Below are 11,415 nucleotides of genomic sequence, written 5' to 3' on the forward strand. Positions count from 1 at the left end.
CACTTTTTCTTGACTTTCCTGATTCTGGTACTACAGTATAAGGTACAGATACTTTTTTTTTTCTGTCCCCTCTTCCTATCTGAACACTTCAATTTCACATGCCTGATTCACTGCAATTCTGGCTTTATGTTCAACAAACAAAGGTGTGCACAGAAAAGTGCTGTGGCTGCTTTTTGTTCTACAGTTTCTGTTATATATACATTTTCTATTTTTCATTCAGGGCTGGATTTCAATACAGCTGAGGAGGAAGTACAGCTTCTCCCCTTCCCCCAGATACTTCTCTGTCCGTGGGCATACAACCCAAATCCTGCACTGGGTGCAAGAGGAGGAGGCTGCTTGACCCAGTGCCCCTCCGTGAAGGGGTATAAATGTTGTGGGGTGGCATTATGTTGGCTGCCCTGAGCAAGCCTGATCCTCCAGCAAAGCCTGGTCTCTGCAGAGGGATGAAGTTAAAAAGGAGCCTAATAAATGCTCGTGCCTTTACCAACAGTTGCAGGCCCCCAGGTGAAGGCTACTACAGCGTCAGTAGTGGGGTCGCAGAGGATCACAACTGTAATAACAATGGGAAATCTGACAGCTGACTTAGGAGCAGGTCTTTATTCATAAAAAGGATGGCTATAAATAACATTCCAACAATGAAGATATGCTGGGTAGTGTTTTTCCATGCTGGATGAGATAGATTAAAATGTGAACACATGATGATTTGCCTAGCACATGGTGCTAAGAAAAATAGTTACTGCATTGACGAGAACAATAAGGGAATTTGTTGCATTTTTGGACTTCCTAGTTCAGCAATCTCTGAGGAGCTATCTAAGCAAGGTGCATGCTGAGCACGTAGAGAGACAGGGGGGCGTGAACACGGCAGTGTCAGGTGCCAGCCTTCAAGGGCATGTACAAGGCGTTTTATTCTTGGGCTTTTCTATTTATTTTTTTTTTCCAGGGGTGGTCTTCAGTGAGGGAGTTTAACCAAAGCTCTTGCATGAATTGTTTTCACCCTACCCGTGTTTAGCTGCCTGAAAGCTAAGAGCTTTCTAGAACCCTTCTGTTTAAGGCTGAAATATCTGAGGATTAAACATTTTGATCTTGAAATTCAGGATTCATTCTTTTTTTCCCTTTTATAAACCTTCCAGACTGTCATTATTAAAGTGGTAATAATTTGCACTGCAGTCATGTTTAATTAAATCTTTAGGTTTAATTTGTGCTAGCAAGTGTATTTAGACTCAGTGAAAGATATTCCTTTTCCTTATAAATTTTATAATCTAAATAAACAGGACAGCCATAATTTGATCGCCATTTTGAATCTAAAAAAATCTACCTGACCAGTGCCTGGTTATCAATTCTCACTGGCATCTTTGCACCTATGAATATTTTGACAAGGAGTTGCAGTGTAGGTGGGTTTTCACAAAGGCCTTTGGACATTGGACCTTAATACATGTGCGGATGTGGGTCAGAGAAGCTGAGAGACAGAGTTCTGAAGGAAGCCTATTACAGATCATTAAACCCAGGGTTATTATTTATTTTTTGGACGTAATGATTGCAGTTGTGCTGTAGCTACAGGATAGATAAGAGCAGGAGGGATTGTCAGAAACAGTACAACCTGCATTGACTCTGTAGCCTAGCTGTGGAGCACAGCAGCAAAGATTTTGGAGATGTTCTGAGCCTGGTTTCTGAAACGCGTGAGATCTGACCATAGCCTGCTACTCCAGAAGGGTTTCACAGGACATTCGGAGGGACTGACGTGACATCAATGAGGCTCACATGTGTCTGAGCCAAATGATCCTACCATGTGCCGAAGGGAGGAAGCCCAGAGCGGCACACAGCCTTCCAGCTGAGCGGCTGCAGTCCCTCCGTGCCCCTGCAGCGCAGACAGGAGGGGATGAGAGCAGGTTGGGTCTGACTCCAGGGTCCAAATGCATTAGAGTCCCAGCCAAAGTCAAGGTGGTGGCACAGCTTTGTGCCGGGGAGCTGGGTTAAACAATTGCTCCTAGAAGGAAGATCTCAGGCTTGCCAAGGTGAGACTGATTTGAGTCCAAATCCTGTTCATAGACGAGCTGACCTGAGAGGAAGTGTCCTTGCAGTGGGAGAGGGAAGTACTAACAAGAGATTTAAAACAAAGATGAATTTCATGATTAGTGTCTGGGTGATTGGGAAACCCACCCAAGTGAGAAAACACACTAAGTACTCTACATTGGATCGTGTGTCGTAATTTTCTACATTAGTTCCGTGACCACTGAACAGGAAATCTGGAATTTTGTGAGCAGTAACTGTTGGTGAACCTGACACCTTAAGGTCTCATCTTTCTTGTGAAAACCAGGGGCTGGCTATGCTTCTCCCTGAGTCTGTTCTACTGGGAAACCTTGTTCTAATGTGAGGTCGTTTCCAGTGGAGTACTTAGAAGCGTTTTGGAATGACTCTTTATTTGGTCTTTGGCTTAGTTCTGGTGCATTAGCAGTGTACAATCAGTTTCAGTCTGTACTCGAGGATAAGATCCTGTATTATGTGAGGTCATCATTAATAAAACTGAACTCTCCTTTGCTCAGTATTTCTGATGTAGAGCACTATTCTGTATGTGAATGAGTGGTTTTAATTCGGTGAGTGATAAAACACCAGCAGTGTGCAGTGCAACATTTGCTAGAATTATGAAGGTGTATTCTGAAGGCTGTGTGCCTCTGGGCTGAATATTTAGCTATGAGGTTACAGCCTGCCTAGTTATTTTGCCTGGTTTTGAAGCACGTGCATTTCTAACCTTTGCTTTCTTGTAACAGGATTCATTATTGTGCATCTATAGGTTTTTAGTTTAGCAGGAAGATGCCATTTATGTGGACTTCCTCATGTCTAAAGGGATAAGATACGTTCTGACTTCTTCACATATAAATTAATGGTAGAGGTCTTCGTTTAACATATGACTTTGGTTTCAGATATTTATCAATGTTTGCCTCCCTTTAGGCAGTGTAACACAAGTTCCTCAAAATTTAAAATAACACTTCTGCCATGTCAGAGAGAGATTCAGGCTGTGCATTCATGGGGCGTGAGGGAGAGATGCAGTTGCAGGGGTGTCCTTGCCACTGTTTTGTGGCTTGTAGTTAACGTATTGTTACATAGAAGTCTGATGATTGTCTTCACTTTATGCTCCTGGTGAGGGCCATGAAAGCATAGCTGGAACATCAGATAACTCAAAATTCCTCAAAGAGAGTGGGTGGAGAAAGACCGGAGAGCTTTCTCTTTTGAAAACATCTCAGAAAAATCTTGGAAGATCATACATACCATTTGTGTCTTCCTCTTCAAAGAGGAAGACTTTAATCCACATAAATTAAAACATAAATTGGATAAATAAGCTCCTTATTTGTATTACTCCCTTTCCTGAAGGTTCTTTATTTGCAGGCCTTATGATGACCACTGACAAATTATGTAGATGGATATTCTCATCTTAAGGCTTTGCCAAAGGTCATGGCAAACAAGAATTAATTTTTCTCAACACTTGGGCAGTCTGCAGTTCACTTGCCAGTTTTGGGTCAGGTTGTGTTGCCTGCAGCTTGGTGAGTGGTGTAGCTGGGGTGCAGGGCAGGTGAGGAGAAAGTCAAACTGTTGCCCTTCACAACAAGCAAGGTCTGGTGGGTCAGGCATGGAAGCAGGAACTGGATGTGTGGCAGGAAAGCAACTGGAAAATATCCTTTCAGTGCCTTGTTTTTCTTATATTTACACGGTGTGTATGCTGCTCTGAAGGTAGCACCACATCAGCTGTAGTGTGATTGTGCTGTGGAGCTCTCATTTTTATTACGTGGATGCAGCTTCTCCTGCAGTGTCACATGCAACTCAGGTTTCTCAGGGTATTAGCAATATAAAGAGCATTGCTGTTGCATGGTGTTAAGGTAAAAGTGTATGTTGTCCAAGGGTTACTGCACTGAGCTACAAGGCCCTTTTCCTTTGTATCCTGTTTTGAAATCAACTTTGGCATGTCGCAGCTGGGGCCTGTTATTCTGAGAGCTGCTGGACACTTGTGATTCCTGTTGAGGCACACACGCTGCAGGTTCCGGGCGTTTCTGAAGCTGCAAGATGTGTTGTGTGAAGGTAGATTTTCCAGAATGGCAACTTGAAATGAATGTTCATTACAAATTCAGTGCCAAGGCTTATCACCTCTCTTTCTCGATCTATTCAGCATGTTCAGTGATTATGGTCTTCTCCACAGGCATAATCGTAGGATAATTATTATTGAAGTTATAGATTCTATGGCAAAAGGAGGTGTCAGTGAGGAAAGTATATTATTACTGTTTTTTGCTTTTTTTTTTTTTTTTTTTTTAAAGCAAAATAAAATAATGCCATGTCTCAGTCAGGACAAATATCAAAGCAATAGTAATTTGGACATTCAGATAAAGAAACATACAAACAATGATAGTATTAGAGTGTTGTAGAGGGTGAAAACTAGGTAAATATTATTCAAAGACTTGCCAACAAAAAGGTACAGCCAGTGTTTAAAATGTTAGCCTGAGATTCAGCTCCCTCCATACTGGACTTCTGTTTGATCTTAAGCAAATAATTTGATTGCTCTTTTTCCATCTGTAAAATATAGATAACACTCTTTCCTCACAGATGTGTCATAAGTGTAAGTACAAAAAGATTATCAAGTTCCCAGAACATGTGATGATAAGAATCACCTTGCACAGACATTGCTATACGTGCAGATTTGGTGGCATAGTGACTCCCTACCTCACACAGTGTTTGCTTGGAGTTGAAATTACTTTTCATCTGTTTTTGAGAGCTCAGACTTTCTTACAGAGGGCTGAGATTACAAATCTGTGTTGTTTTTTTTTTGTTGTTTTTTGTAATGAAGCATACTAAAAAAGTTATTTCCATAATAATATTTTCTCCATTATCCTAGTAACATCACACTATTTTTATGCAATTAAATTAGGGAATTAAGATTACAAATCTTTTTTGTTAAGAGCTATCTATATTATTCAATATTATTTTTAATTGCATTCTGACTGCACACTATCTTTCATGCTTGAACACTAGCTTTTCAAATTAGAGAAATTTCAAGTAGCATTTTCAGGAATATCCAGGGCACCTTGGAGCTCCAGTTCATGGATATACTTTTCAAAATTACTAGGATATTTTTGAAGATGTCACGCTTTCGCATAGCCTGCAGTTCATCACAACCTGTGGACCCCCTATCAGCTCACAGAGCCATCAAATATGTAATTGAAGGAGATCAGGACTGCGTGTGTCTTGGTCTGGTGCCCTCTGCTATTTCTGACAGATGATCATCTGTGCTGTACGTTCCTTGCTGCCTCACTTGCTATTATTAAAAGGAGTTGCTGACTTGTGGTGCCGGCACTTAGACAGTGACAGAAATAGTAGAGTCCTTGCTCAGCAGCAATCTCACACCAAAGGTGTGGCTGACAAATTTGTATGAGGTGAATTACACAGCATGCTTTTTCTGTGACACTAGAGAAGAATAGTTTATAGGATATTAATAAATCAGCAGACTTGTTTAATCAGTTCCCAGCCCTTATTTCTATATAATCATTCTTTGGACTTCCTTGTGACCATCTGAAATACTGATTATTTACCTGTGTAAAGCATTTCTAATATATAGTAATTGCATACTAATTGCACACCAACCATGATATATGCTCATAAACTTCAATTTTAATAAAAAAATGAATAAATCCATTTAAACACAACATTTCTGCACAAATTTCTTATGTTGAAAATTCTGACAGAGCTATTGTATTGGTCACAGATTTAGTCTGAGAGCTCAAATTGCTGCTGTACTGCTCAGATGTTACCACTGAATGTGAAAATCCCATAAGCATAGCTGAGCTCCTGTTTTAGTATCACTGTATAAAATTATAACTGATACAAATTAATCCTTTGTTAAAACAACAGTAAGGGGTGACGGAGGAGCAACAATGACACCACGAAAAAACAACCAAACAAAACAACAACAACAACAAAACACAAATCAAACTACCACTACCAACAAAAAAACTTTTAAATGGAGCCATATGCATTAATTGACCAACTTTGTAGGTGACACGGCTTCATATGGATATTTTACTAAGGAAAACTTGCAAAAACTCGCTGCTCAGTTGCAGTTGGATGCCAGGCAGAAGCTAGAGCATGTTGGAGAGGTCTCTGTGTGTGGGAGTTTCAAATCACGCATGGAGTGGCACAGAACATTAAGCAAAAAAAAAAAAAAAAAAAGCTTCTGAGCAGAAAAAATATCCATGCTGTCCATATTGATACACTGGTGTACTTACTGCTCACCCGAACTGCTCCAGTATTTAAGACTGCCATATTCCCCACTGTATACTGCAGATAATTGTTTGGTACAGTAGTGCCCTCTGCTGATTGGCAGCATTAAATGTATGTCCAAAGGATATTTTTTCTCGTCGCGTTTATTTTAAACTTCGTTTTCAAAAATCATTTATATTTAAAAAGACAAGTAGATGATACAATAATATTATGTTGTTTTGTTAATGTACAATATAGATTAACTTTAAAAAAGCAAATGGAAAATGTCTTATAACAAAGGTATGAGTATAGATGTTTGTCATTGTCATGCTATGTTCTCACCCAAGAATTAAGGGGAAAAAATGACATTTTCAGAACTGATTAAGCATCTTAAGTCCCCACTCCAATTACTCTAACAAAGAGTTAAGCCCTTCTCCTGCATTTGCTTGTTTGAAAATTAAGTTAATTCAACATCTCATACGTTTTTCTTTGTTTTTCTCATAGAGCATCAGTACCTCTGATTTACACAAGAAAAGGAAAATACGTACAATTTTAGGTATAGTCTGTCAACTTCTGAGTACTCCAGTACTCAGTACTGAGATATTTCTGTAGGCCAAAGCACAGGAACATCAGTGGCAATGGAGCTTCTTACCTTGTCAGAGCGCCTTTGTAGCATTGCAGTTCATCACGTCGTTTTGCTTACCAGCTTGGGGTTTGTTTGTAGATATGATCTAACCATCCTTAGAAAATCAGTCACCGCTGGTCGCATCAATTAGTAATTGTAAACAAGAGACAGCAAACATATAGGTTCTGTTATCTTTCAGTTAAGATTTAAAACCAACCATACTTCATCTGATTATTAAGCACATAAAAGTGTGCTGTCTTAAGTCTGTATTAAGACGGATCTTTCATTGTTTTGCAAAGCAACGTTTCTAAGAATAAAATTGCAGGTTTTGTGACTAGGGTAGTGACTGAAATAAGAAACCTCTATCTTAATGTCAACATTTTTGTCTGTTGCTCGTGTCCAGTCTGGGCAAGGGCAATTAGAGGGATTAAAACTGGAGATCTATAAACTTCCAGAGACACCATCTATTTTAGTGCAAATAAAGTTTAGGTGATAAGGAGACATCTTTTCTTCTTATTTTTATATTGAATGAAAAGAACTGAAGAACATTACATTTCTTACCCAGAAAACCTCAAACAGATTCTTGACCTTGAGCACTTTATGAGTTGTGTGAAGTCACTAGAGCTGATCTCAATTTAGGCAGCTGCCTAAATCCCTCATAGGGGTCCAAGTTAGTGACAAAAAAGTGATACTCTTTTTTGTGTGCCATCAGTCACGTACCCTCCACCTAAAAGAAAAATACTTCTATTTTCTGACTCTAATCTTTATCTCTTTCTATCTAATCTATTAGTGAATTAGAGATGAATCCACATTCACTCAATTTTAGAGTATCTTCAGACTTCTAAACCACTCGTGTGATCATTTGTCTTCACATGAACTGGCCAAATTTTGCTCTTGATAAAGGTTGCTTTAAGCAGATCAGCTTTATAATAGTAAATATGCTTTACACTTCTGCCTATCCTAGCAACTTAAGGGTAGTTGGCTCTGTTCTGAGTTGGTAACCCAAATATTTAAAAACACAAGTGGTTAAAGATTAATCCACTTTCATGACAATGATGTGGCAACAGAGGCTGTGCTTCAATATTCATTTTTCGACTGGAGAACAAGGTGGCAGTAACACTCATGTAGTTGTACGGTCTCTTGCCACATATGGGATGTGTACAGCAGACTTTGTTACTGCTTGAAAGCGGGATTTCCCACCATGACTGGATACTCAAACTGTTCTGCTAACCATACCAAAATTTGGAATCATTATTTAGTACTTGCCCTGGGCATCCCCCAGCTGACCATTAACATTGCTTCTGTGATCTTCAACTGCATAGTCATCATCACCAGAATGGCGACAAAGGATCTGCACAAGCCTATCTCTATCCTCTTCTGCAATTTGGCTTTTTCTGATCTCTTCACGAGTTTTTCTGGCTTTTGGATTTCAGTGCTGTTCATCACCAACCCTGACAGTACAATCTTTGGATCCAAGGGTATACTTGCACCTTATTCCTTATATACTACGTCGATTTTATCCACCATCTATAACTTGGTAAGCATTGGGATCGAACGCTATCTGGCTGTGTCTGAAAGTATCAGGACAAGGTTCAGGGTTACTAGAAAACATTCCATAGCTGTAGTTTTAATTAGCTGGATCCTTGCTTTCTCTTTGGGCTGCTTGCCCTTGATGGGGTGGAACTGCTTGCATATGGGAAGAAATCTCTCAGTCCTCTACAGCCCGTTTTGCGTTGACTACCTCATCTTCATCACCATTCCCAACGTTGTGGCGGCTTTTATTGTTCCTCTGTTCACTTACCTCAGAATCATTATCATCCTGAGGAAAAGAAAGCTCAGAATGAAAGCATGTGGGCAAGCTACCGGCACCTACAAATCTGCCGAAATCCAGGTGGCCAGAACTAGCATTTTTATATGGGTCCTAGCGTTGGTCTCCTATGTTCCTTTCTTTGCGGGGGTCATATTCGATGCAACAAACCACCAGTGCCCCCTCGATCTCTACCCGAGCGTCTACATCTTCCGAAACTGCACGGCCATGATGATCACCATGAACTGTTTGGGGAACCCGCTGATATACACCCTGAAAGCCAAAGAGCTGGGGGCTAAGCTCAAGTCTCTGAGATGCCTTTCTGCCAACCGTGTGCAAGCCTGTGCCGTGGCCAACATCTGACGGGGACTGGGAGCAGCCTTCAGCACCGCCTGGGGGACAGCGACAGCGGCCCCGGAGGCTCTGGGAAGGACCAGGGGGGAGCAAAGGGGGACCAGGGGAAGCGGAGTCCACCAGCCGCCCTTGGGAGCGGCCCTTTTGTGGTGTTTTTGTGGGTTTGGGGGAATTAAATGGCTGGAAAGGCTTCAGGACTGCCGGGGGACGTGTGATTTTCCTTCTTGTTTACACTCAGGGCTGTAGCTTCGACTGCTGGATCTGTGATTGGGGGCATTCTGCGCTGTTTTGCTGCTGTAATTTTATCTGCGGAATTTATCTGGTAGAATTTTATTCTATCTCTATTTGTAGCTGCGTTATGTGATTCTGTGAGACGTTTGTGCCTACGCTTTTCATATTTCTGCTTATAATTAGCCATGAATCCGTGGTGTTGAAACGTGAGCTGCTCCAGCAGGAAACCTCCCTGGAGTTTTTCAGTACCAGGATTGTAGCGAAGTCCCTTGTACACAGCAAAGCAAAATAAAAATGTCAAGGCTGGGCATTTTGTGAAAGGCAGAGGTCTCACCCTCCCTCCTTCTCCAGAAAGGAAATTAGATTTTGGTAATTAACGTATCAGACCCCAGTGGAGATGAATGCTTGTGGTTGGTGACGGGGACGTTGCCCACAGGGGTCTCAGCGCTTTGTTGTCTTCTCTCTGCCCCTGCAGTCACAGATGGGGAAGTCCTGGTTGAGGAGATCCAGGTGACATTAGTCTATGTTTAATTTATTCTCAGCTGTTACTCATTGGTGCCACAGGGCCGCGATGATGGCGGAGCTCACCCAGGCACCATCCACCCCCCTCAGTCACGCTTTGTAGCCGTTTATTTCCCGTTTATTTCTTCCTTTGTCCTTACTCCAGCATCCCAATCTCCTCGAGCCCAGACGAAGCAACCCCAACACTCCTCTCCCTAGCGGCTGCGAGCAAAAAAACACTCCGTTTTATGTTAAAAAAAATAAAAAATCCCGCTGTAGGCCGAGCAGCGGCGCTCGGCGCTGTGCTGGCCGCGCCTGACGCGGGGCGGGGCGGCGCTGGGCAGGCCGGGCCTGGAGCGGGCCGGGGGAGCCATGAGGGCGGCTCGGAGCTGTGGGGTGTGCGGGGCGGCGGGGACGGCCCCGTACCGGTGTCCGCGCTGCGCCGAGGCTTAGTGAGAGGAGAAACGGGCCGGGGGGAGCGGGTTTGGGGCGAGGTGGGCCCGCGGCGGCCGCCCCCGTTGCGTGAGGGGCGCCGCCGGGCCCTGACGGGAGCCGTGTGCCCGCAGCTGCTCCGTGCCGTGCTGCAGGGAGCACCGAGCCCGGTGCCGCCGTGACGGGGATGGGAGCGGGGCCGCGGGGATCTCGGAGCCGGGCAGAGCGGCGGAGGGGCTGGCAGAGCCCCGAGGGGCCGGCCGGGCCGGGCAGCGGGCAGGTAAGGGGCTGGGGGGGGGGGTTTATGGAGGTGGGTGAGGGGGTACAGGGGGTTGGGTACCCCCGGCCCGGTTCTCTTTGCCGTCCATAGGCAGCCCCTGGTCGGTGGCGGACATCCTGACGGAGGACGACGAGCAGGACCGAGTCCCGCTGCAGAAGCTCAAGCTGCTGGGTGAGCCTGAGGGGTTGGAGGGGGTTTGGGGGGGCTGTAAGGCCGGCTGGGGTGTGTTACTGAGGCATTGTGCTTCGTCCTGGTTGTGCAGCTCGCCTTAAAGCTTCCCGTGTCGCATACCCGGCCTTTTGCCTTGAGAATTTACCCTCAAACTAACAAAGTTCTAAGCAACATTTGTAACTGCTCACAATTAGCGTTGTTCATCTGTTTTTCTCTGAAGGAGAATCAGAAGAACTGAAAGGCTTGCTCCTGAACCCACACCTCCGGCAGCTGCTGCTGACGGTTGATGAAGCAGAAGAGAAGAGCTCCCTCATGAAAAAGTACATGCAGGAGCCATTATTCGTTGAGTTTGCAGACTGCTGCCTGAGAATTGTTGAACCCCCAGAGAAGGAGAATATTCTTCCTGAGTGAGCTACCTTGGGAACATCTTGCTTTCCTTGAGTTTTTCCTCCGACAGGAGGGATCTTGCAGCACCCCTCTGCGACTCTGGTGCACCATTCCGGGTATTTCCTCTGGGTTTGGTCATGCTTCCCTCATGGATGTCAGGACTCAAATTTTTAATTTAGAGTTGATAAACAGCGATACAGTATTGGACAGATGTTTAGATACTAGGAAGTAAATTTGATACTATGTGGACTTGCAATCTTTTGATAGAGAAATCCTGTCAACCATGGGAAATGCTGCTTCCCAGTAACAATTATATTAAATATGTCGACATTTATCTTAATCCACAAACTGTTCTGAAATGTTTTTGTTACCTTTGTTATGGATAGTCAG

At 43.4% G+C, this 11,415-nt stretch overlaps 2 protein-coding genes across 2 annotated transcripts; both read left to right on the forward strand.

The window, feature by feature from the left end:
- Window positions 1-8,063: 8,063 nt before the first annotated feature.
- On the forward strand, window positions 8,064-9,032 carry LOC116497433 (lysophosphatidic acid receptor 1-B-like). Its single transcript, XM_032201171.1, has one exon. It carries the CDS (start codon window positions 8,064-8,066, stop codon window positions 9,030-9,032), a length of 969 nt encoding a protein of 322 aa, XP_032057062.1.
- A 1,092-nt stretch (window positions 9,033-10,124) lies between these two features.
- ZNHIT3 (zinc finger HIT-type containing 3) lies at window positions 10,125-11,373 on the forward strand. The gene is made up of 4 exons (XM_032200816.1): window positions 10,125-10,207; window positions 10,322-10,467; window positions 10,558-10,638; window positions 10,859-11,373. The coding sequence occupies exons 1-4, from the start codon at window positions 10,128-10,130 to the stop codon at window positions 11,047-11,049; spliced, it is 498 nt and encodes a 165-aa protein (XP_032056707.1). The 5' UTR covers window positions 10,125-10,127; the 3' UTR covers window positions 11,050-11,373.
- Window positions 11,374-11,415: the final 42 nt, after the last annotated feature.

The sequence above is a fragment of the Aythya fuligula genome, chromosome 20, assembly GCF_009819795.1.
Source record: "Aythya fuligula isolate bAytFul2 chromosome 20, bAytFul2.pri, whole genome shotgun sequence".
In the NCBI taxonomy this organism is placed as follows: Eukaryota; Metazoa; Chordata; class Aves; order Anseriformes; family Anatidae; genus Aythya; species Aythya fuligula.